The sequence below is a fragment of the Gadus morhua genome, chromosome 21 (assembly GCF_902167405.1).
Source record: "Gadus morhua chromosome 21, gadMor3.0, whole genome shotgun sequence".
Taxonomy (NCBI): Eukaryota; Metazoa; Chordata; class Actinopteri; order Gadiformes; family Gadidae; genus Gadus; species Gadus morhua.
This window is the reverse complement of record NC_044068.1, coordinates 7,347,342-7,373,772: the sequence shown is the minus strand read 5'-3', so window position 1 is coordinate 7,373,772 and position 26,431 is coordinate 7,347,342. Positions and strand designations below refer to the sequence as shown.

At 42.1% G+C, this 26,431-nt stretch overlaps 2 protein-coding genes and 1 long non-coding RNA gene across 7 annotated transcripts; all 3 read right to left on the bottom strand.

The window, feature by feature from the left end:
• Nucleotides 1–2,807: 2,807 nt before the first annotated feature.
• LOC115534638 (uncharacterized) lies at nucleotides 2,808–5,060 on the bottom strand. Its single transcript, XR_003974345.1, has 3 exons — nucleotides 5,018–5,060; nucleotides 3,045–3,165; nucleotides 2,808–2,866 (listed from the first exon to the last, which is right to left on the bottom strand). It is a non-coding gene; the product is annotated as an uncharacterized LOC115534638 (long non-coding RNA).
• Nucleotides 5,061–11,044: 5,984 nt separating this feature from the next.
• Nucleotides 11,045–16,399, bottom strand: LOC115534632 (cholesterol 24-hydroxylase). Of its 4 annotated transcripts, XM_030345750.1 has the most exons (16): nucleotides 16,151–16,394; nucleotides 15,999–16,076; nucleotides 15,786–15,867; nucleotides 15,581–15,654; nucleotides 15,063–15,137; nucleotides 14,810–14,896; nucleotides 14,505–14,643; nucleotides 14,192–14,305; nucleotides 13,768–13,930; nucleotides 13,577–13,642; nucleotides 13,397–13,469; nucleotides 13,205–13,289; nucleotides 12,832–12,942; nucleotides 12,617–12,705; nucleotides 12,410–12,476; nucleotides 11,045–12,321 (listed from the first exon to the last, which is right to left on the bottom strand). In XM_030345750.1, exons 5-16 carry the CDS (start codon nucleotides 15,077–15,079, stop codon nucleotides 12,172–12,174), a joined length of 1,161 nt encoding a protein of 386 aa, XP_030201610.1. In that variant the 5' UTR covers nucleotides 15,080–15,137; nucleotides 15,581–15,654; nucleotides 15,786–15,867; nucleotides 15,999–16,076; nucleotides 16,151–16,394; the 3' UTR covers nucleotides 11,045–12,171. The 4 variants fall into 4 exon arrangements, with proteins under 4 accessions (XP_030201610.1, XP_030201608.1, XP_030201607.1 ...); XM_030345748.1 differs by lacking the exon at nucleotides 15,063–15,137 and having other exon boundaries at nucleotides 13,577–13,639; nucleotides 16,151–16,399; XM_030345747.1 differs by lacking the exon at nucleotides 15,063–15,137 and having other exon boundaries at nucleotides 16,151–16,397.
• Nucleotides 16,400–20,348: 3,949 nt separating this feature from the next.
• Nucleotides 20,349–26,245, bottom strand: LOC115534633 (cholesterol 24-hydroxylase-like). Of its 2 annotated transcripts, none has more exons than XM_030345751.1 (15): nucleotides 26,025–26,245; nucleotides 25,873–25,950; nucleotides 25,661–25,742; nucleotides 25,174–25,247; nucleotides 24,503–24,589; nucleotides 24,199–24,337; nucleotides 23,918–24,031; nucleotides 23,469–23,631; nucleotides 23,007–23,072; nucleotides 22,769–22,841; nucleotides 22,595–22,679; nucleotides 22,246–22,356; nucleotides 22,032–22,120; nucleotides 21,560–21,626; nucleotides 20,349–21,476 (listed from the first exon to the last, which is right to left on the bottom strand). In XM_030345751.1, exons 1-15 carry the CDS (start codon nucleotides 26,186–26,188, stop codon nucleotides 21,321–21,323), a joined length of 1,548 nt encoding a protein of 515 aa, XP_030201611.1. In that variant the 5' UTR covers nucleotides 26,189–26,245; the 3' UTR covers nucleotides 20,349–21,320. The 2 variants fall into 2 exon arrangements, with proteins under 2 accessions (XP_030201611.1, XP_030201612.1); XM_030345752.1 differs by having other exon boundaries at nucleotides 25,174–25,244.
• Nucleotides 26,246–26,431: the final 186 nt, after the last annotated feature.

Sequence of the window (26,431 nt, the reverse complement as noted above, 5' to 3'; positions counted from 1 at the left end):
CTTGTAACGGCACCCTCTAGTGCTGACCATCACATTTTAACAGGCCACGTTGTCCCCTTGTTAAACATGGCGGACAGAACTTGAAACGTAAACATCTTGACACATTAAAACACATAGTGCAACAATTATTACCTCTAATGAGTGGTAGATACACACACACACACACACACACACACACACACACACACACACACACACACACACACACACACACACACACACACACACACACACACTATGTGGTTTAGCACCTCCACTGGATTTTACGTCTACAGGTGGAAATAACCAGTAGCGTACCGTGGGGTTTAAGTCAGGGCCTTCAGTAACGAACTCCACCAACGGCCAACCCCCAAACACTCAGACATGCACCCAAATTTCATATTAGGTGCCAATACAGCCACAATATGCGCTACTGCATAACATCCACAACAATACAGTTGATCTTCAGCAACAACAACAGCGCACACGCACACCACTTTGCATTACCGCAGAGCTAGAGTAATGCAGCATCACCATCAGATCTTTCCTTATGTCACTCCGCAACCAGATTGCACATCAAACACATGACACAAAAACAAGTGTTCAGTTATTGTTATTTTCACAGGATGCTTTCGCAACTTCAACAGATTCAATAAGCGACAATATGGCAAGTGCAACGCCAGTTCATTAACAAAAATGAAACATACAAGTAGGCCTTTATGCCACATATTTTACAACAGCTATTCCAGCCAGAATATTAAGGCCACAGGAGTGAAATGAACGGGTTCATTTAATATGCTTATTAATCGGCATCCACACAAAGCATTACCATTAAGCCTACTGCCCAAATTCCAGCAATATATTTGTGTTTCAAACCATTAAAAAAAAATGCGTTATGAACTAAAGTACCACAACAACATTATCGCTCCAGCGGCGTTTCTACATGTAAAAAAAAGGTGGGGCTAGGCTTATTTATACAACGGGACCTAAATCCAGCGATCTGATTGGTTCCAAACTGTTGTATAATGAGCATATACATAACTGCTATGACGCCCGATCATTTTGTGAAAGTTTGCATATCACTCCGCGCCTGGAAGTAGAAACGGTTACAAAGTAAAACATGCCTTGGATGATGGAGAGGGTGTAAATGTTGTTACTCCGGGAGTGAGCAAGGCGATGGAGGGACTAACGAAAGCTTAGGCACACGGCGAGTGAACTGCTCCATAGGATAAATGGCCGGCGAACCGCTCTATCGGAGCCTTCTCTCGGAGGGACGCTAAAGTGTGTTGCATAGCGACCGTCGATGCATAGCGGCAGCCAGGAGGGACTACTTTTTTGTATTCTTTAACAAAACGGCTACTATGACTTTCTTTGTTTCTTTTTAAATGTAGTGTGTCTATGACTTTCGTTTCACCATAACAGTAACGGTTGTATAAAAGCAATAGATCACTTCAGTCAGTGGCATGTGCTCATTATACCACTGAAGGGGGTCGCCGGCCCTCCGCTGCGCGTCGGGGCCGGACAACGCCCCTTAACAGTGGTATAATGAGCACATACCACAGCCTGGCGTGATCTATTGCTTAAATATATTTTTCTTCTTTTAAATGACGTACCCATGTCCGTGACGTCACCCGTTGGTTTTCACAGTCGTGGCAATCTTTGTAGACGTTGACACAACCTGCTCCGGCTATCCTGCACAACACAGGACTGTATGTTAAAATCTAGTTCAACAACTTACCTGTGTAGGGCAGTAATACGCTAAACAGCGTCTAAACTACCAAAATATTCATCTAATAAAATATTTAGCTCAGACGTCGTTCACTCAATACATTCATGATCCAAAATCTGACCGCAGCCGACCTCGGTCTGGTGAACTGGGCTTTTAATTCTTTCACTTCATATGTTTCGACCAATCCTGTTGCTGGAGGCAGAGTTATTTGCCGACAAACTAGACCAGCCCATGAACATTTTAAAAAGTAAATACACAGACATTCCTGTATAATTAAGGTGTATGACAGCTCCCTCTGCTGGAAAAGTCTCACACCAAACTAAATTTTCCGTTTGAACGAACGTAGCTATAGTACGTTGATGTGATACGGGTTGGTGGATTGAACGTGTAGCAGAGAATGGCCTGCGGGGGAGTATGTACATTGTTAAATACATGAATAGGCTTGAATTTAGTAGTAATATGGAGGTTTCATATTTTTACAAAATGGATTATGTGAACATTGCTGAATAACAATCATGTATATTAATGTAATGCAATGCAGGAGTTTAGCTTGACATTAACCAAGTTAAAGGACAATTAAATGAACCGCACCAAACATGTAGAAGTCAATGTGGGATTTTAATATATAAACAAAAACACTTGACAGAAGTTTGATACAATTTTGTAAAGGAAAGCAGAGGAAAACATTTTCTCAAATGAATCTTTTCAAAATGTCACCACCATTCCGAAAAGCAAGTGAAGAGGTTTGTGTAAAAGCAGTCCTCCCTAACCAGCTCTGTCCCTGACTCTAAACCCTGACTCTCAACCCTAACGCTAAACCCTCTGAGGGCAGGAAGACTAGACGGTGTAACGGTTTGAACCACAGAGAAGGAAGAAAAGAGGAAGCAGTAGAGGGTAGTGAAGTAGTGAGGTTAGTGACAGACGTGAGGGAAAGGCGTGTGGAAGCACACGGTTACATGTGGGGTCAAGAAGATCACTCCCACTGGAGGTCATTGATCCATCAGCCTCAGACTGCTGAGCTCAGCAGGTCTTCTGGAGGACGAGGCTTAGATGAACTGAGGAGACGGGACCAGCAGGATGTCAGGATCAGGGCGGGTTTAGCTCAGGTGTGTCTACCCTCGACCAAACAGGATCAGGTGAGGTTCAGCTCAGGTGCGTCTGCCCGGACCAAACAAAGACATTGATTAGGTTCAATATTCAAAAGATGCAACATTATCTGAACCAAAGATAAGTCATTAAGGAGCAGGCAGGCTTTAGGGCGCCTTGCTCAAGGACGCATCACTGTATTCTGAGGACTTGAACCTGGCACCATTGGTTTGAGAGTTGAACCCCCTACCTAGTCCACCATGTCCAGAAAATGCAAACTTATGAGGAATCCTTGATGGTAGAGTCCTGGTGGTCCTCAGGATTTGCCTTCCAGATGTACGGCTTCTCCATCAGTCCTCCAGATTCCTGGTCTTGTTACAAACGTAATTTGTCTCTAATGTAAGGTAACAAACACAGTAGTAGTTGGGCTCTAATGTAAGGTAACTAACACAGGAGTAGTTGGGCTCTAATGCAAGGTAACAAACACGGGAGTAGTTTGTCTCTAATATCAGGTAACAAACACAGTAGTAGTTTGTCTCTAATGTAAGGTCAAAAACACAGGAGTAGTTGGGCTCTAATGGCGCGTAACAAAGTAGCAGCTGTAGTTTGTCTGGTAACCAACCACAATAGTATGCCGTAACTTGTACTGGACAATCTAATCCTGCGTTACAACAAGTCCACTGTTTATTTTAGGCAAACTTACGAGGGTCCTGGTTGGTGGAGTGATGTCGTCCTCTTGGCTCGAGTCTTGGCTCCTCCATCAGCTCTCCTCAGCCAGAGTCCTGGTCTGGAACAAACAGCGCGAGTCTGGCCCTAAAGTCTGGTTACAAACATGTATTTTGATTTATTTTTAAGCCCTTTATTTCCAGTTTGTTTGGTTAATACAAACGTACAAACCTTGTTGGTAGAGTGATGGTCATCCTCCAGATTCACGGCTCCCCTACCAGCTCGCCTCCGCTCCAGAAACGCGTTCTAGTAAGAAATGAACCGCACCAAACATGTAGAAGTCAATGTGGGATTTTAATATATAAACAAAAACACTTGACAGAAGTTTAATACAATTTTGTAAAGGAAAGCAGAGGAAAACATTTTCTCAAATGAATCTTTTCAAAATGTCACCACCATTCCGAAAAGCAAGTGAAGAGGTTTGTGTAAAAGCAGTCCTCCCTAACCACCAGCTCTGTCCCTGACTCTAAACCCTGACTCAACCCTAACGCTAAACCCTCTGAGGGCAGGAAGACGCGCCTTCAGTGTAACGGTGTGAACCACAGAGAAGGAAGAAAAGAGGAAGCAGTAGAGAGTAGTGAGGTTAGTGACAGACGTCAGGGAAAGGCGTGTGGAGGCACACGGTTACATGTGGGGTCAAGAAGATCACTCCCACTGGAGGTCATTGATCCATCAGCCTCAGACTGCTGAGCTCAGCAGGTCTTCTGGAGGACGAGGCTTAGATGAACTGAGGAGACGGGACCAGCAGGATGTCAGGATCAGGGCGGGTTTAGCTCAGGTGTGTCTACCCCCGACCAAACAGGATCAGGTGAGGTTCAGCTCAGGTGGGTCTGCCCGGACCAAACAAAGACATTGATTAGGTTCAATATTCAGAAGATGCAACATTATCTGAACCAAAGATAAGTCATTAAGGAGCAGGCAGGCTTTAGGGCGCCTTGCTCAAGGACGCATCACTGTATTCTGAGGACTTGAACCCGGCACCATTAGTTTGAGAGTTGAACCCCCTACCTAGTCCACTATGTCCAGATAATGCAAACTTATGAGGAATCCTTGATGGTAGAGTCCTGGTGGTCCTCAGGATTTGCCTTCCAGATGTACGGCTTCTCCATCAGTCCTCCAGATTCCTGGTCTTTTTACAAACATAATTTGTCTCTAATGTAAGGTAACAAACACAGTAGTAGTTTGACTCTAATGTAAGGTAACAAACACAGTAGTAGTTGGGCTCTAATGTAAGGTAACCAACACAGGAGTAGTTGGGTTCTAATGCAAGGTAACAAACACAGGAGTAGTTTGTCTCTAATATCAGGTAACAAACACAGTAGTATTTTGTCTCTAATGTAAGGTCAAAAACACAGGAGTAGTTGGGCTCTAATGGCGCGTAACAAAGTAGCAGCTGTAGTTTGTCTGGTAAACAACCACAATAGTATGCCGTAACTTGTACTGGACAATCTAATCCTGCGTTACAATAAGTCCACTGTTTATTTTAGGCAAACTTACGAGGATCCTGGTTTGTGGAGTGATGTCGTCCTCTTGGCTCGAGTCTTGGCTCCTCCATCAGCTCTCCTCAGCCAGAGTCCTGGTCTGGAACAAACAGCGCGAGTCTGGCCCTAAAGTCTGGTTACAAACATGTATTTTGTTTTATTTTTAAGCCCATTATTTCCAGTTTGTTTGGTTAATACAAACGTACAATCCTTGTTGGTAGAGTGATGGTCATCCTCCAGATTCACGGCTCCCATACCAGCTCGCCTCCGCTCTAGAAACACGTTCTAGTAAGAAAACACAGCAGTAGTTGGTTAACGCATGTCAAAGTAACAGCTGTATTTTGCCCTTTAAGTCAACCATGCAAGTAAATACAAACTTACGAGGAATCCTTGTTGGTCGATTCCTAGTCGTCCTCCAGCGTCTCAGCTCCTCCAGCAGCTCTCCTCAGACAGAGTCCTGGTCTGGAACAAACAGCGGAAGTCTTGCTTCAACAAGTGGTAAAACAGATGTAGTCGTCTGGTATATATGGTACAAACGCCGGGAGTTTGTGGTAGCAGTATTCTACTAGAAGTGGCAGTGAGTGTGATGATCACTTCAGAGTCAGGCTCCATCTACCCCACGACAGACGTCCTTCACCAGGCAGGGCCTCCACCAGCTCCTCCACAAGGCAGGGCCTTCAGCACGACTTTGGATTTTAGTGTTTCAGATGAGCTTGGTGATGGTTACCCTCTGGTCCGGTGCTGCAGGCCCCTGGTCTCCAGCCTCAGTCTCCGGTCCACCCTGGCACCACAAGCATCCGGACCCCAGCCTCTCAGCCAGGCCTTTCCGCTACAGCAGCAGGTTTACATCAGTATTTGCCCAACAATAAACTTATTTGACTCATCCGAAACCAAGTTACAATTAATTGAACTATTATTTTATAACTCAAGGCCAAAAAAGACTTGAGACCAGACATGAGCATCCCGTTTTCGGGAATGAAGACAGAGCAGTCCACAAGTTTAAAGAAGTGGTTAAGGCAATGCATTGAAACTGACCTGAGAAGACTACTCACACAGAGAACTGACCTGTTCTGGAGAACTTCTGACAGGAGGTGGAGGTCTGGCTCTGGGTGAGGAGGTGGAGGTCTGGCTCTGGGTGAGGAGGTGGAGGTCTGGCTCTGGGTGAGGAGGTGGAGGTCTGGCTCTGGGTGAGGAGGCAGACACCTTGGGACAAACTACATGTTACCTTTTTAACCTTGTACAGTTCTAAAGTATATTCTACTGTAACGTGGGAATGACTTATTATTATTTTAGCTTTTATATTATCCAGTTGTTAACTCTGCACCAAAGTCGTTGTTTAACGTTATTCCATTGGATAGGGTTTAACTTCTGTGGCAATTAATGACAGCAGATATTTAGAACGTACAAAAGCTGAAGTAACAAAGGACACTAAGCAGTATCGATATTTAAATCAAATATACTCAACCATATTCAGGTGCTGGGTTCCGTTGAAGAAATGTCAAATTATCTTCCACCTTGAAATGATTTTCAGCCTTCCCTGATGTAAAAAAATGGGCCCGCAAGTAGAACGCTGTTTTGTACGCAGTGAGAGTCCGTCACGTCATCGTGGTTAAAAGTACGGCGCAACCATCGGAAATTATCAACATATTGTACGACGTACGTGTGAGTAAGTATTTAATATCAAACTTAAGTTGTTTAAGATAGGGGCAACAATTCCCAATGGAAACCGACTGAAAAATTGGCAACGGCTTGAGGTTACGCAAATACAATCCAAAACAGTCCGCCAGATTCCCTCAGGGGACTCCCGTCCAACTAACTGCCAGGTGGTTTCTTATGGTTGTCAAGACTACAACGTTCTATGCCAACCATTGGGACTAAATCGAGTGACCGCACTCAGAACCTTCCACGGCGGGAAGCACAAACCGTCCGACTGGAATACGAACATTCCGGCCGGAACCAACCAAAGAAAAACAGAACCAGCGCCTCACCTTGAGCTGAACGGAGGAAGATCCTGAAGTCCAGCGATGGTCTTCATTAAAATACAGCCAACAGACTTACCTTGAGGAGATCTGTTTGTTGCTGTTGGTCATTTCTACTATTCAGTGTACATTTACATTATTATGCACCCAGTGTGTACAAGTTATATCACTCAAAACCATACGAAGAACCAAACTACCATGTACGTCCCACAACAACTTTAAACCTAAAATCATTCAATACAAAACCGTGTCTACATTTTACAATTATCTAGATTATTCAGGGTACAAACAATACAGAGCAAATCTAAACGTTGAGCTCACAGAGAGCTGACCATAGCCCTGCAACGTCACCCTGACCGCCTCATCACCAACAGCAAATCATGCCAGCCAACACATGTACAGCTCCAGTGAGAAGTGGGCATCTGAGTGAAAGGACTGCCCATAATAAAAAGAAGCCCAATTCCTGAACTATCCAACCATCTTCATGGTTTAAAGATTTACAGACTTGACATTGCATTGGGTTCTAATCACCTTAGTCTGCTCCCTCGTTACTTATAAAACTCTACATCGCTATCACTAGAGTGTTGCATCCTACTCACGGGGGTGTGGTCTGAGTGAGCAGAGATGCATGCTGGGATACAGTGCTGTCTGAAGTCTTCAGTTCCATAGACGCGCCCCTCAGGAGAAACCAAGTGTTTGAGAATCTGTCGTGACAACAGTTACATGAGCTGGAATATCCTTCAAGATGGCGCCAGGATTCTCAGAGGAGAAAGGCCAAGAGGAAGATGTGTGGGTTCTTCCTCGCAGCCAGTGGAACACAACGGTCTTCAGAGTACCATGGAACACTTTGAAACATTCTCCTCTTTACACCTTGAAGCCCCAGTGAAGGTTTCCTCACCTCCTCAGCTGAAGAGCACAACTTCAGCTCGAAGAGCGCACAAGCTCGAGTTCCCGGATTGGTTCTGATTTAAGGGAACCAATCGTTCAGCTAGTCCTGTCCGAAACAAATACAGTTCAGCCTGAGAAGATGTGCAACTGAGAGCAAGACAAGATCCACAGGGCTCTCCATCAATCCAGCCAGGTAGGAAGAGCCGTCTCATTACAGGTCTGAAGGTCATCTTGAATATCCATTTAGGTCCCTTTCCAACGTCAGACTCTCCTTGTGGAATTCCTTTTGGTGTCCATCCTCCATTGATCCTGATTGTTGTAGTCCTAGTTTGAAGTCACTGATCTGAACACACCGATTGCATCCTTTTACACTTGATTTGGATACTCTCCTTCCTTCCCAGTGTGTTGGATCTCGCTCCGGAGCGTCGCTCAGGGCTCTTCATGTCTACTGGAGGCCCTTAAGTAAACGTGTGGCCGTCCATCGGGTATGATTTAGTTGACCATTCTAATATCCCAAGCCAATCACACAGACCCCCGTATGAACATTATCACTGTCAAAGCAAGCCGGACACACACACGCATAGAACCCAGGACAGGCACGTAGAACCGCATGCCAGGTGTGAGTGGGAGACGCACACAGTAAAACCCTAGCGATGATCAAAAATCTTCCATCTCATGACACACACACACACACACACACACACACCACTGAGCCATAAAAGGCCAAACAATCAGGCAGGGTAAAAACCTCATAGCAAATAACATTCCAGCATCCCCCCCCCCCCCCAGCTCTCCTGCCAGGGCACCCATAACAGAACAACCAATGTCTCCAGAGACGTAAATTATGTACAACATTCTTCAGTGGCGTCCCACATTGGTGATGGATTATGCTTGGCGTCTCCAAAATGTGTCCCAATGTGTTGATTCAACATCTCTGAAGTCATGTCTTTGAAGTCCAGTGGTTTCCTGAATGAGGGGCCTTCACAGATGCAAACGGTGCAGCTTTAGTCAGCCTGAGGACAGGAAGGAGGTCATCTGTTCAGAAAACCACCCAGTGGAGGGGGGTGGCTCTTGAGGAGCAGGATCCATATGGGGATGGCCCCAAATAAGACCTTCTTGGAAATGAAACTGTTCCTGTGGAGTCACGATGCCTGGAGGGGACTGTTGAATGTGTTCCATGGTTCTGTGTCAGACTGAAGTTGTGTTTCAGTCGTTGAGATGAGGAGCCCCCTCATCTCCCCCTGGTGTTTCTCCTTCTGAATCCCTGTCTCCATCTTTAAGAACATTCCAGTCCATGTAACTGACGTCACGATAGTTTCTCAAACACTCGGTTTCCCCTGAGGGGCCGTGTCTACAGACCTGTAGACTCGAGACAGCTCGGTATCCCAGTATGCACCTCTGCTCACTCAGACCACACCCTCCGTGTCAGTAAAGCAACACTCATGAAGTGATGAAGATGCAGAGCTCAGGAGAGTAGAATGAAAAAAGACTGAAGATATCAGAACCCAACCAATTACTCCAGCTTACAACAATAACTTGGAGCCTGTAACCATTTTAACAAATCATTAATACCAATATAAACCAAACACCTAAGTAACCCATGAACCAATATAAAACATCCTTAATACTCAGATCAACCTTCAGGTAACAGGTTAATTCACTAGGAAGCCAAAATACATCAATGTGCCCAAGAGTAATGAGAAATTAATGACTTACAGTTTGCAGTTATGCTTCATTGTAGAGTTCGGATACTCACAGAACTGCAGTTAAATATCCATGATAGACCTTTGAAGAAAGGAACAGTTTACTCATGGTCCAAATTTCAAATGAGAGTTAAACCACCACAATCCCCGATTTCCTTCACACATTATCAGTGATTTATATTCAACATACAAGTCACGTCAGTTGTGCTTTGCCACACACAATTCTACTCACATCAGGTTCAGATGAGATGCTCTTCTTTACTTCAAAAAGTCTTTAACCTGGGAAACTCGAAGAGATGTTAAATAAGTCACAACAGACTTCATCAAAACAGTACACAAACAAATCTACTGTCCGGTTCCCTTTTAAGTGAAACGCACCAGATGCAACCAATTAACTAATGAAGAAAACCACCTGGCAGGTGAGCTAATTAGTAAAACTAAATGCAGGTTCGGCACCATGTGGTCTTCTTGGTAACAGTGAGAGGCTATTTCAGCTCTGCGTATGATCTTAAATGACCTCCCTCATTTTAATTAAAGGGATGAGTCTGATTTGACTGATTTAGATTCAAACTTCAAAACGAAAAAAGTCTTCATTCAATTCACCTTACTGTGTGCGCGAATGAGTGCGTGTGTGAGAAGGAAGCTTTCATCAAAGAGACCAGAGACTCATTCACTGGTTAAACTGGAGTCAGCGCCTACCACCACACACGTTAACACACACCATACAGACACACACACACACCATACAGACAAACACCTAACTGCTATGTTATACCCAAATGTCTAAAGTTCCATTCAAGTTATTGCAAATGAATACAAGTGAGGCAGAACTCACACGCACACACACAGATCTGACTGGGGATAGGATAGGTTAATACACTTGAGGTGGTAAACAGGTTGTTTATTCTCTTGCCAGAAGGACTATGTCTATCTAGACTAGGCTACTTATAAATGTTTATGATCCCAAAGATCATATTCGGGGCCAATTAAATATCAGAGGCTTTATCCCCGAATAAAACAGCATAGGGACGCCACTGCCTTAAGCTAACGTATTTATCCACGATAGCAGACACTTTAAATAATAGTTATAATTACATGCAACTTATTTCAAATAGTATACTAGATACATACAAATATATATAAAGGAAAATATACGAAAATGAAATGGCTAAAGTTAATGCAAAATGATAATGTAGTCGAGTATAAACAGTGTACTCTCATTGCAGTCTTTGGAAGTTAATTCTGACTGATATACTGTTATATTCCACAGCATGACATAACACATCGCAGGAAGTGGTGGTGCTCCACTGTGTTGGAGAATCTCCATACTGAAGGGTATAGTTCTTCTGAAGCAGATGGGCTGTGAATTCCAATAACACAACCGTAACAGTCGAGACACAAAGCCGGAGAAATCTTCTGGAGGATAACGAGATTCTAACATTTGCGAATAAATTGTACAATGGAAACAGTGGAAACAGAGGACATTGTTCATGTTTAATTACAAAGCATTCCATTCATTGAGTTACAGTGCTAAGTTAGCGACCAAAGAAAAAGGCAGACCACTTCCACTTCGCAAAATCGAGATCACCAAATGTAATGGCATCGTCAGTGTTGTGGGTGCTACATGGTTTGCTAGGTACTCATGGCTTACTGGTAGCATTACTAGCAATCGACTGTATTGCTGTCCCTGTTTGCTAATGAATAATGGCAAATCTCCAACGTGGGCTGTTCATGGTTTGACTGATGTGAAAAATCTTGATAGGGCAACCAAACGCAACGACAAGTGTCAAGTTCATGTTGGTGCTGCTATGCGACATAGCTAAATTACAACCAATAACTTCAGTCATTGAGGGCAAAAATAGGCCCAGGTTTTTTTATTTACTTTAACAAATCCAGATTAGGCCTGATTTGACTACTGGGCTTTGCATCCTTTCCTTCTGCCCTTGTAGTCCATTTCAGAGACATGCTGCCTTTCAAATTACAGTGATGCCACTGGTGGCTTTGTATCAATTTTATTCACATAACTATCCCTCCCTACTATGTTGTGGTTCACCAAAACACCCGGAAACAACTTGAGTCTCACATTCTTATGCCGCCATATACACCAACTGTGCAAGCAGGCCAATGGCAAACAAGCGTGCAGTCCTTCCTCACTTTAAAAACCACCAGCCGCCACTGATATACATATTTCAGCAGGAAATTCAATAAAATATTCAAAGTATTTCTTATACACGTTACAGACGGATAGAGCTGGCGAGCAAGAGAATCCTGCAAGACATCGACATATCGCAGAAAAACGTGACTAAATCGAAGCTCAGTATAGGCATAACAAACAATAGTTGATGAAGATCCGTGATGGAGAATCATGTAGTTAGTAGCAGACCATATGTATAGCTTCTATGGGTCTATGCTGCGTGCTGGCGGAAAATCAGTAAACAATGATGAATTTGATTGAGCCATCTTTCTCAAGGATGCACCAGGTAGATTTCAGTCGTTGGGAATCAAACCCGGTATATTTTTCGCTAGGAGTCCCGCTAACCGATTCCCACCTGCCCCAAGAGAGAGGTCACCTGAAGAATTGCTCATTGCAAAATAAAGTTTCACATGTTGGGATTCCTGTGTGCAATGTTGCAAACGACCCCGCTCTTAGGCCTCAAGGTTCCAGTGTCCAGGATGTCAAAGGACTGTCCTGGCACCAGGCTGAACTCAAACCTCTGAAGCAGCTTGGCCATCACCACCTTAGCCTCCATCTGGAATCACATCAAACACATGCTCAGTTTGTGATTCTGGATTCTTATCGGAGTTAGCATGTTTGGTGTGTCTACCTGTGTCACCCACCTGTGCAAACTTCTGTCCCAGACAGGAGCGTGGTCCGAGAGCGAAGGGGTAGTAACAGTAGTAAGGCCTACAGGAAGATGGCTGCAGTGAATACGCAACACTCTCTTTCCTTCTTAGTGAACATAAACATGAGCGCGTAGATTGTTCTTGTTCCCAGGATTTTACCATTAAATATCCACTACGCTCCTTTTAATATAGACTGCTTACTTGGGAGCGTCAGTATGAAACCGGTCCGGATCAAACGTCAGTGGGTCCTTGAAGAATTTGTCCATCCTCCCACAGACGTAGGAGTCAAACTGTAAAGCACACAACAATACACTTCAACTAATATTATTGACACCACTCACCAGTTGAGAATATTTACTTTTCTATTAAGCTCATTAAGTCTCAAGAAGACTGCAAGAGAAACTGTAGCAACTGACCATGCACATAACTCCTGCAGGTACGTGAACACCACTGATTGTCATGTCCTCCGGCAAATCACGAGAAGTTCCCGGAGCCGTGGCATACATCCTAAGGGTCTCCTTCAGCACCTGTCAGAAGAATATAAGATAAGGATGACTCTTTAATCCCAGATGGGAAATAACTTATTTCCCATACAACAAGCTTATTCAAATAAGTTCAGTAAAGTTATATGGAATGATGACGCAATGATACAAAAATGCAAAAGAAAACTACAAAACAATTCACAAAATATAAGCTATGTACACTGTAATACTCTTAGCAATGTAGATGTAAAGAGATACACGTCAAGAAATGTTTGGCCCTTCATCTTGATCCTTATAAAGGATGTACCTGTGAGAGGTAGGTCAGCTCTCCCAAATCATCATAGCTAATCTCCTGCTTCATTCCAAGAACAGCATCCACCTCTTTCTGCGCTCTGGTGAACATATCGTAAGGTCACACATAAGGTTACAGGAATGTCTGTGTCAATCTCCACATTAACTTGAATTGAAGTTGCTAATTTCTTCTCGTGGTGTCTATTACTTTCCCATGACGTCAGGGTTTCTTGCTAGTTCCATGATGCAGAATGCAAGCTGATTGGCTGTAGTTTCCTGCCCTGAAAGAAGTTATTTCTCAATACATATTGAGAAATGATTCCTCATCAAGATAATTATGTCTATGAAAATTATAAAGTTATAAATTCACGTTTACATTGATACTTACCCGCAATGAAGAACGTCACAAAGTTGTCCAACATAAGATCCTCATCTTCTTTAGTCATTTCCTCTACTGAGATAAATAAAGTATTAATTCTTCTATCCTTCCCTCTTAATTGGTGTCCTCACTGGCAAACAATCAATTTCAAGGCATTGCTCTTTATGAACTGCATTTTATCATAGGATTTGGAACCCAACCTTGTCCAGCTGATTTGATGATCTGAGTGAGGATGTCTTTGGGTACATCTTCACCATTTTGGATGGCGGTTCTCCGTTTGGAGATCCAGGCTTCCCCTGTGGTCCGCAGAAGCTGGCACGCCTCCCTCACCACTTTGATGAACGGCCGGTTTTTTGGGTTTAGCTGAAAGAGTTAAATGTTCAATCATATGGGGTAGAATTGTATAGAGAGCTGAGGTCTTCAACTTCCATCAAAAAGTTTCTGGGTTCGATTCCCAATGTCTTCAGCTAACCAATGGACCCCTTGGGCAGGATACCCGACTCCTTACTTCTCCTTAATAACATAGTATTTAAATTCACTGTTGCTCATAAAAGCAATACAAGTTTCCAAAGAGTAGTAATACGTAGTATCCAGCGTGAACAAACATGCATATCGATTTCGTACCTGAAAAAACATGTCTCGGACGTAAGGAACCATGCCTTTCAGGCACGTCTCAATGGCTCTAGGGAAAGGTGATTCATGGTTTTTGTGGAGATCCAAGTCCATTCCAAAGGCCAACTGAAAAATAGTAATAAAACATCAGTAGAATGTATAATGCTTTTGAAGGAAAACTGTTTTCTGAGAATGGGATCTGTGAGCAATGAACATTTTTGGGCAACCAGGCAGGACAATGAAGGACAATGAAGCAACCTGTAAACTCTTCAGTCACATTCATTCACTAACTATCACATGGAGGACAGATGTTTGGATTGATTACCTTGGTGATGACATCTAAGGTCACACGGTTGACCAACTGGAGCATCTTTGCTTCTTTTTTGCTGTCTGCTAACTTTGTGAGTTCATCCATGAGGTTTTCTGCCCTGTCGTTGAAGGTCCCCATCAGACCCCTGAGGTACCTGGATATTAAACGAGAAGTCTTGGGGTCAGCACAGAAAGCATTGTATCGAGGCCTGTCCCTGCAATGTTCCTGTACAAAATAGGATTTTTTTTTAATATTTGAATCGATTTTGAAATGGCAAAGGTCATCTTCCTTGCTCATGAATTACCCTGGTGCCAACTTACAGACTGCTGAAGGCAGGGTCCATAATCCGTCGTTGTTTATACCACTGCTCATGATCGGTAGCTGTAACCAAGCCATTTCCAAGAAACCTATGTTGGGGGAATAGAGAAAAGTGTGTACGATTTGGAGAATTGGAAATTACAAATAAAAAAAGGGTTGAATGAACCAATACTTTCTCCCACATTACATTCTCAATTATAACTTGATCAGAATAAGCATGGAAAAAAAATGACTGTTTACTCTGACTTTGTCTACCTTGGCGCGGCGCCCATTATACCTCTTCAAAATTCTGGTTGGAGCGAGCGGGAGAGCCTTTGTGCAAGAGACAGCCTTGCAAGAGACAGTTATTCCGATTTGTAGGCTACTATTATTTTACACTCAGTTTAAGCGCTTGAGCTAGTGATTATAATTCACTCAAACACCTACAAATCATGCAACACACTCAATTCTAATTGTCAATATTTTATGTTCAAGATTTTATCTAAACAAATTGTTATGTTTGACATTGCTGCAACAATGCGCGTTATGTTATGCATGTTTATGACATTCCATGTTCTAATGTGTTTGGCACTTTGAGAGGAGTCATGCATGTGCGAGTTAGAGAGTTGAATAAATGGAGTAAGCTCAGACTAGAGTTCTGTGACATTGCATCTTTATTCCTATACAACACAAATGTGATATTGAGTGATAATTATAATTGCATTACATTACAGCATACATTTGTGTTTATATTAATGGCATGTGTTTAAATAATCAATAAACCATGAGATTACCTTTCTCCAAAAAGTCCATGGAGTTGTTTGAATACAATTTTAGATTTAGGGTACTTGGAGGACATCAAGATCTCCTGAAATCAACCGGAAATACAATTATTAAATAATGAAGTCCAAAGAATTTGAACTTTGCCCTCTTTATTGAGCAATTCCTTCCTGTTCAACTGCAGGCTTGTGGATGCACTGGAATAACGTAATAGTTTACCTTAGTAGCCTCTGGACATGTCACAAGTATTGCAACAACGTGAAGTGTATTAATCCTAACGACTGGCCCATACATTTCAGCCCTGTGAAAGAATAAATAGACATCCTAAAATATGTTTATCAGTGCAAACAGTATTTTTCTTTTTTTATTAGTCATTTTAGTAATGGTTACTACTGCCTGCACAATCAACAGTTCTAACATAAACCTACTTACCACTGTAGGAATTTGTCGTGAAGATTTCTATCACTTCGTGTTTCCTCCAACACTGTTGTTGAATGCCCAAATAAAAAGCTGCAATGATCAAAGTAATTGGTTAACCTTGCTTACCAATCGACTAAGCGAGAAAATAATTGGAGAGTTCTTACCTGTCTCTTGGTGGGCCAGGGATATGATCATATTTCATGTGAATGTGTTTGATATACAAACAATATACAAGGAACGCAACTGCAATCAGAAGGAAACTATAGCAAATAGCATAACAGGCCCAGTTTGACAGAATGTAAAACAAACCCATTTTAACTTGTTTCATGCAGTTCGGTAGGCTATTAGAAGGGTTCAATCTGTTTCTGGTGTTCACAATGCTGTGGAGGTGTTCACAATGCTGTGGAGGAGGGCAGGGCATAGTCTTTTCGCTGACGATGTGTTTGGTCACAGATACCGTAAACACTGGAAACACAGCCTAACGTTGAATACTCCTGCATGCGCTGTTAAAACCATAATTCAATAATAACAATAACTATAATACATTTAAAATTGGGGTCCAGTCTGTTAAGAGGTGCGTAAACGTTATTTCAGAAATTTAAGAAGTGCATAAACAACGTTCAAATGCAATCCATGGCGTCAATCCGCTTGACGCCATGTTTACCGTTTAATGGGAAAGAAGGCTCGTCGCCTTTACGCCTCGTTTCCACATACGTACATTCTCGTATGCGATCCAACCGTCTCCGACCGAAAGTCCATTCATTCCTGTGATTCTCCGTAATGTCAGTTTTTCCTCCGAGACTCCTCCCCTCCGTAAAATTTCTGTCCGGTATGTCCGTAATATACGTTCAAAAAAGTTAACTTTCGCCGTCGTTTTACGGAGATAAAAGTTTTTATGTTTTTCACAAAACATGTAAGTACCTGGCAGGCCAAACTCCTCGCCGATCTCTTTCCAAGTCTGGTTCGTTTTTATCTCTGTATATGTCGATCCTCACGTTCCAAAGTACCGGTCTCCTATAAACGGCCATTATCATACACTCCCCCATCTTTTGTCCGTAAATAAATTCATGTCCTTACGTAAAACACTAGCGACTCCTTCCGTAAATTTACGGAAGCACGGATACGAAAAACATACGCATGTGGAAACGAGGCGTTACTATGTCCATGGTCGTCGCATGGACTATACGTCATCCAGCTCAGGTTGCGTAGCCATGCGTGTGCGCGTGTCGGCTCATTAGCATCTGTACCGTAGCGGCCCGTACCGTGGCAGCACACTTCTCCCAAGTGGCCAAATTGGCCCGGCCTGGCCACACTCACACTGGCAGATTTGAGCACGGTTAGGTGTGAAAACGGCCACGGCCAGATGGCCTAGTGTGAGTGCACCCAAACTCCAGGTCGGTTTGCTCCATGACTCCTTATAGGATTGTATCGATTTTTAATCACACACACACACACACACACACACACACACACATTTCCGCACTTTAAGGCCCACCTTCAATGAATGGCCTATTTTAGAACTGTTTTCATATATAGGGCGCACCGGATTATAAGACGCATAGAATGGAAAATACTGCAGTCCAACGTTTGACTGGGGTTGCGTTATGCATCCAGACTAGACCGAGCTGTGCTAAAGGGAATGTCAACAAAACAGTCAGATAAAATCAAACTTTATTAAGCGTTCTGACAACTCGGTTCACTCCCATGGTAACGATGTTCAAACGTTAATGTGCATATTAACAATATCTCCCAGCCTTGTTCAGTTGTAAACACATAAAAGAAACGGTCTGATACCGCTAATTCAAACGTTAGCGCATGATCATTGTAACTCAAATTGTTCAGTTACGTATAACACGTAAAGCTCACTTTTTCAGTTCATTCCCCGTCCACGAATCATGAATCCCTCGAATTGTTCTTCTTCAGTGTCCGAACAGTTGGGCGAGTAGCCTACGGCATCCAACATGCCCGGCTCCCTCTCGTCATTATCCGAGTCAGTGTCGCTGCTGTTGCCTGGCAGTTCAGTGATTATTCCTGCCTTCGTGAAGGCTCGGACCACAGTTGAGAATGATATCTCAGCCCAGGCATCCACGATCCATTGGCAGATAGTGGCGTAGTCGCCCGGCCCTGTCTCCCCGTCTTGGTGAACGTGTGTTTGCCTTCTCCACACCATAAGCGAATTGAGCTACCAAATCGCCGGAAGTCATTCACTTTCTATGGGCAAGAGCGACCAAAGCGACCAACGCTACCAGCGGCCAAAGTTGAGCGACCAGAGCGTCCAAAAAAAGTTGAAAACTGTTGAACTTTATGCAAATTACTATGACGCGTTTCAGCGGCAAAACACTGACAGCCAATCGGAATGTAGACGCTCTTCGCTTGCGTAGATCCCAGGGAACACCGGTAGGCACTTTGGTTCCTACCTACCTTTATTCACTCACTGTACCAAATGTCGGCTGAATTATTAATCACCTCTGTAGCTGGGCACCCGTGTTGTACGACCCAACCCTTTTTAACTTCAGAGATCGCAACGCCAAGGCTCTGTCCTGGGCGGAGGTGTCACGGAAGTTGGTTGGTCTAGTGAGTGAGTTAATGAAACGTTTGAGATTATTGTAAAATAGAAGCCATACATGCCTGCTAACCGAGATCCTTGCATACTAATCTTCCTTGCTCTGAATGGGACGATATCGTTTTCAAATATCGAAAATACATACGTTTTGCAAAGGAATAATACGTTGTGCAAAGGAATAATACACGCATAATAATGCAAATTAATAATGCACTGAACAGACGTGTCACTTCAATGCAGTTTAATTGAGGATAGACAGCTTTCATTTGCTCTCCATAACACCAATCTAACCAACCATCGCGTGTAGCATGCTTTAAACAAAACCAAAAAAGTTTTTGAAATCGTCACATAAACAAACTAATCGACAAGACGAGGGATAAATGACAAGGGATATATCTCTTGTCTTTTATCCCTCTATTCCCCACTATCCACGGAGCCTGAGGTGAATAATTCTTAATTAAATAGTCTAGATAGATAGATAGCCTATAAGTCTTTATCAATACCAAACGACACAAATCGTCGGGAATCCATTTAGGTGGTTCGGCCAACACAGGACAGTAGCCTACAAGACCACACAGAACAAGTCTGACTGGAAACACACACAATACATCACATTAAAACTAGACACGCGTTGATAGATAGATAGAAAGATAGGCCTTGATAAATAGATATATGTTCCATTATTTGTCTTGCGGAGCCAACCAGTCCTGTGCACGTATAAAATTAGCCATGTGCGCCAATGTCTATTTGTTTTTAGTGCGACGAATGAGTGCAGATCATGATTTGCAGATGCAGATCAGTGAAACATATTTTAATAGCCTACTACAGCACGCAACGTTTTTTTGTTCTCGGTTGTAATTACATTTTAGGAGTTTTTTTATATATATATATTGGAGGGGAATCACTGTCCTACTTGCTGTCGAAGCACTTTATCCAACAAGCAAAACGGTCTCTGCAATATGGCCAAAGTGTATGGGAGCTCACTCTTTGATATGGCTGTCTGTACTAAAAGCATAGCCTACGGCTCCTTTAAATGCGTCTGCATAATTGAATTGTACGTCATGAGTGACTTGAGCGACCAAAGAGAACAGAAATATTCGCAGCGAAACTTTATGAGCGACCAAAGCGCTTCTGGTGTGGACGTACGGTGGATTCATGGACGTCTGAAACGCAAACTATTATGGCATTAGCCCCCCACCAGCTGGGGGACTGCAGTGTTGCGTTGAATTTTAAATAGGCCTATTTATTATTTTATTTGTATTCTTTTTATAGCTTTAAATAAAGCCCCTTGATAAATGTAGTTACTAAATGTACATTAAAAAGTATTTCTGCTCAATTTAAAAGGTTGAAACTCCTCGTGACTGAATGTTTGTATTCAGCGCACACGCCGCGCAGGTTTGATGAGCTCCACTTTTTCTGTGGAGAACCAGCGCCTTGAATATTTACTACAGCGTTTCTACAGCTCGATGCGGTTTCGAAATGACTCCGTCTTTACGGAGATATTCCTCCCGCATAAAACGAAATCGGATCGTTTTCGCCTATTTCGGCTCCGTGTGGACGGGGCCTAAGTGTTCCTGCAGTTCGCCATATATAAGGCGCTCCGGATCATAAGTCGCACTGTCGTTTTTTGAGAAAATTAAAGGCTTTTAAGTGCGCCTTATAGTGCGGAAAATACGGTACCACCTTCAATGCATTTATCTTTGCATACAGGTCTATCGCAATGCCTTCCGTCGTTTCATTAAGTAGTTCAGAAACTATCAATCGCTGCTTGGTGCCATTCAAAGAGAATATGAAAACGCTTTAGGTTTGTATTTAGTTCGACCTTTACTTTTAATTGACTATACCATATAACATAACCATTATAGCATTATAACATCACCATCACATTTCTCTTCAGGGATAAAACAAGCACAGAAATTATTCGTTAAAATGATTTGTCTGGTGGATGTGTGAAGTAGGCCTAATATGATTTAAATTGGTGCCACAATATTTATTACGAGACAATTCACGAAGTCACAAAGTAGGCTACTTGGGGGACATCAAGATCTCCTGGAAATACAATTATTAAATAATAAAGGGAAAATATTTTGACCTTTGCACTCTTTATTGAGCAATTCCTTCTTGTTCAACTGCTGACTTGGATGTACTGGAATAACTTAATATTTTACCTTTGTAGCCTCTGGACAGACATTTATCCTAACAACTGGCCTATACATTTCAGCCCTGTGAAAGAATAAATATACATCCTAAGACATGTTTATGAGAGGAAACCGTATTTGTGTTGTATATATATTTTTTATCAATAGTTATTAATACATTTTTATAGTATTAGTCGAGCTCGCCCACTGCTTGGTGGGCGAGCCCAAGCATTAGGTTACTGTCGGCGGTGGAAACGCTGGCCGTAACTGAGCTGGGCTATACCGCACCCTATGGGTCTATGTTTGGTACTGGCGGAAAATCTGTAGCGAAATTATATGGCCTAATTGGGCCTTATTATATGAGAGAGATATGTTCATGGAGTTCACCCATGTTGACCCATATATTTCTGAAATAATTGTTGATACTCTACATTCATAATTAATAGTAACATAATTTGTTTGCAGGAATTACCTTTAATTTGACTATGTCTGACTACAAATAGATTCATCCTCAATTTTTGATTGAACAATGATGAATTTGATTGAGGTATCTTTCTCAAGGATGCAACAGGTAGGTTTCAGTCGCTCCGCAATACACCTGCCACAAGAGAGAGAGGTCACCTGAAGGATCGTTCATTGCAAAATATTGGGATTCCTGTGTTTAATGTTGCAAACAACCCCGCTCTTGGGACTCAGGGTTGCAGTGTCCAGGATGCCAAAGGACTGTCCTGGTACCAGGCTGAACTCAAACCTCTGAAGCAGCTTGGCCATCACCACCTTAGCCTCCATCTGGAATCACATCATGCTCAGTTTGTGTTTCTGGATTATTTTTCAGGGTTAGCACGTTTGGTCTGTCTACCTGTGTCACCCACCTGTGCAAACTTCTGTCCCAGACAGGAGCGTGGTCCGAGACCGAAGGGGTAGTAACAGTAGTAAGGCCTACAGGAAGATGGCTGCAGTGAATACACAATACTCTTTAAAGACTGTCAACTGAAATGAATGTGGAAAGTCAGCAGTTTGCGTTGAAAGATTGACCCTCTGCTTAAAACAATATGAAGACACCGTTATTCTATAAAAGTTGTTTTCATTTGGAGGGTAACAATTGAATATCAATGGGCGAGCTGTTCAAATAATATCGTTGATTATTTGAGATTACATTTTTTTGTGAATTGATAATATAAACAATTATCCTGACATGCGTTTTAGTCTGAAACATCCCAGTACATTTGAGATTTCCAAGGGTTGTAATCAACGGGCACAAACCAAAGTGCTTCTGCACTGAAATTGATATACCTTCAACCAATCAGAGCAACCACTCTTCTCCTCTTAATGTAGACTGCTTACTTGGGAGCGTCTGGTTGAAACCGGTCCGGATCAAACGTCAGTGGGTCCTTGAAGAATGTTTCCATCCTCCCACAGACATAAGAGTCAAACTGTAAAACACACAACAATACACTTCAAATAATATTACTTTCACTATTTATCACGTGAATAATATTGACCTTTCTATGAAGTGTAGGCATTTGGCGAGATTGTTAAATAAACTGTAGCAACTGACCCTGCCCACAACTCCTGCAGGTATGTGAATACCACTGATGGTCATGTCCTCTGGTATCTCACGAGAAGTTCCAGGAGCAGAGGGATACAACCTAAGGGTCTCCTTCAGTACCTGTCAGAAAACATAAGATAAGGTAGAATGACTCTTAAATCCCAGACTGGAAATAAGCTTGTCCCCGTGAAAAGAACAGTTATAAGAATGAAAGAGAACAAAAGTGCAAAAATAATCTACAAAACAATGCATGAAATATAAAGCTATATACAGTGTCATACTCTTAGCGATGCAGACGTAAAGAAATACATTTAAATAAATGTTTGGCCCTTCATCTTGATCCATATAAAGGATGTACCTGTGAGAGGTAGGTCAGCTCTCCCAAATCATCATAGCTAATCTCCTGCTTCATTCCAAGAACAGCATCCACCTCTTTCTGTGCTCTGGTGAACATAACAGGTAACAGGAATGTCTATGTCTCCAGATTAAATAATTAATTAATTATAGTTTTGCTTCTTGTGGTGCCTATTACTTTTGCATGATGTCAGGGTTTCTTCCGAGTTCCATGATGCAGAATGCAAGCTGACTGCCTGTAGTATCCTGTCCTGAAAGTTGATGTCTCAATACAATTAATGCTTTAAATAACGAGAAGCAGATCACCAAGCATTTGGGTCAATTATTCATTATCAAGGTGTTTCATAAAGCAACAGTGTATAATTATGTCTACCCAACGTGTAATGGTATAAAGGCACATTCATATCCAGACTTACCCGCGATGAAGATCGTCACAAAATTGTCCAACATAACATCCTCATCTTCTTTGGTCATTTTCTCTTCTGCCAAAAAAAAAAGTGTTATTCTTCAATCCAAATATCAAATGATCCATTCAAGGACATAGCCTTTATGTGCTTCACATTGAAAGGTAGTTGGAACGACTGAATTCAGGTTACCTACATCTGGGCAAAGCATCATTCAATATTAAGTTGTTCTTTAAATAAAAACAACCTTAATAATAGGTCATTATTTTCTGAATCTATAGTGAATTGGGTTGGGATTCATTCTGTATTACTGTCGTCATGTAGGGACCTAGGATGCTATCCACCAGGTTGACCAATCGCAGGACAGTACTCCTACTGCATTGACTCCCCTGCGTCTCTTGTTCTCGGCAACAAATTCATTTCAAGGCATTGCCATTCATGAACAGCATTTTATCATAGTATTTTGAACCCAACCTTGTCCAGCTGATTTGATGATCTGAGTGAGGATGTCTTTGGGTACATCTTCACCATTTTGGACGGCAGTTCTCCGTTTGGAGATCCAGGCTTCCCCTGTGGTCCGCAGAAGCTGGCACGCCTCCCTCACCTCCTTGACGAACGGTCGGTTCTTCGGCATTAGCTGGAACAGTTAAATGCTCAAACATTAAAGCAGGGGTAGTATTGTATAGAGAGCTGGGGTGTTCAACTTCCATCAAAAAGTTTCTGGGTTCGATTTTGAATGTCTGCAGCTAACCTGAAGGACCACTTGTTCAGGATACTCATTCCTTACTGCTCCTTAATAACATACTACTTAAATTCACTGCTGTTCACAAAAGCAATACAAGTGTTTAATAAATTGTAATACGTAGTATCCGGTGTTAACAAATATGCATATTGATGCCATACCTAAAAGACAGCATGTGTACCTGAAATAAAATGTCTCGGAGGGTTGGGACCATGCCTTTCAGACATGCCTCAATGGCTCTAGGGAAAGGTGAGTCCTTGTTTTTGTTTAGGTCCAAATCCCTTCCAAAGGCCACCTGAATATTGGTTATAAAACATTAGCAGAACGTTTAGATATTTTCTAGTCTTTTGAAGGAAAACAATCTGTGAGCAGTGGAACGAGGACAATGAAGTAACCTGTCAATTATTAATTGACGGTCATTCACTTACTAACACGTGGAGGACAGACGTTTGGATGGATTACCTTGGTGAGGACGTCTAAGGTCACACGGCGGACCAACTCGAGCATCTTTGCTTCTTTTTTGCTGTCTTCTAACTTTGTGAGTTCATCCATAAGGTTTTCTGCCCCCTCATTGAAGTTCCCCATCAGGCCCCTGAGGTACCTGGAAATTAAACGAGAAGTCTTGGGGTCAGCACAGAAAGCATTGTATCGAGGCCTGTCCCTGCAATGTCCCCGAACAAAATAGGATTTTTTTAATATTTGAAATCGATTTTGAAAAGGCAAAGGTCATCTTGCGTGCTCATGAATTACACTAGTGTCAACCTACAGACTGCTGAAGGCAGGGTCCATAATCCGTCGTTGTTTATACCACTGCTTGTGGTTGGTAGCTGTAAGCAAGCCACTTCCCAGAAACCTATGTTGGGGGAATAGAGAAAAGTGTGTACGATTTGGAGAATTTGAAATGACAACGATTGTTTGATTATAAGAAATGGGTCGAATGAACCAATACTTTCTCCCACATTACATACTCATTTACAACATGATGAGAATAAGAAAAAATAACTCAGTTTACACAGACTTTGTCTCCCTTGGCGCGGCGCCCATTATACCTCTTCAAAATTCTGGCTACATTCCTCTCCAAACTGGTTGGAGCGAGCGGGTGAGCATTTGTGCAAGAGACAGCCTTGTTTCACCTTTAAGCCTTTTGCTGTTTGCCCAAATGTATCTGTTATGATTTGTAGGCTACTGTCATTTTACACTCAGTTCTTTCTCTAAGCACTTGAGCCAGCGGTCATAATTCCCTCAAACACTAACTTAATGATGCAATCTGAAATACACCTACACTCAATTCTAATTGTCAAGATTTTATGTTCAAGATTTCATCTAAACAAATGTGATATTGAGAGTTAATTATAATTGCAATACAATACAGCATACATTTGTGTTTATATTAATGACATGTGTTTAAAAGATCATAAACCATAGGATTAGGCCTACCTTTTTCCAAAAAGTCCATGGAGTTGTTTGAATACAATTTTAGCTTTAGGGTATTTGGGAGACATCAAGATCTTCTGAAATCATCCGGAAAAACAATTATTAAATAATGAAGTCGGTAACACTGAATAAGGTGCCATAATAAATAGCAAACTAGTCATTACCTAACACTTTGTTCAAATTTCTTAATTGTTACTAAGATATCTATTCGGCACAAATTAATGTTTTTTTTCCACGGACTACAGAGTGTCACTGGTCATAGGGTTAGGCTTAGGGTCATGTGTTAGGGTTAGGGCAGCCTAACCCTGCGCCAAAGTGATATTTTTAGCACCAATTAACAAATATTGACAAGAGCTGGAATGACTAGTTTGCTATTTATTATGGCACCTTATTATAAAGTGTTACCATGAAGTGCAAGGATTTCGACCTAGGGACTATTTATTGAGCAATTCCTTCATGTTCAACTGCTTGGTTGTAGTTTATATTTTACCTTAGTAGTCTCTGGACATGTCACAAGTATAAAAACGACGTGAAGAGTATTAATCCTAACTACTGGCCCATACATTTCAGCCCTGTGAAAGAATAAATAGACATCCTAATTTATGTTTATGAACGAATGAATGTTTATATCTATTTATTTTTTATAGTAGGCAATTGGGCTACTGCCTGCACAATCAACAGTTCTAACATAAACCTACTTACCACTGTAGGAATTTGTCGTGGAGATTTCTATCACTTCGTGTTTCCTCTAACACTGTTGTTGAATGCCCAAATAAAAAGCTGCAATGATTAAAGTAATTGGTGAATCTTGCTTACCATTCGACTAAGCCAGAACATAATTGGAGAGTTCTTACCTGTCTCTTGGTGGGCCAGGGATATGATCATATTTCATGTGAATGTGTTTGATATACAAACAATATACAAGGAACGCAACTGCAATCAGAGGGAAAATATAAAACATAGCATAACAGGCCCAGTTTGTCAGAATGTCGAACAAACCCATTTTAACTTGTTTCATGCAGCTTGGTAGGCTATTAGAAGGGTTCCATCTGTTTCTGGTGTTCAAATGCTGTGGAGGTGGGCATGGTCTTTTCGCAAGAGACGCTGTGATTGGCAAAGGTCACAGATACCGTAAACACTGACAACGCAGCGCATCGTTGAATATACTCCTGCATACGCTGTTAAAACCATCTTTCAATAAAAACAATACCAATAACACATTTAAAATTGGGGCCCAGTCTGTTCAGAGGTGCGTAAACAT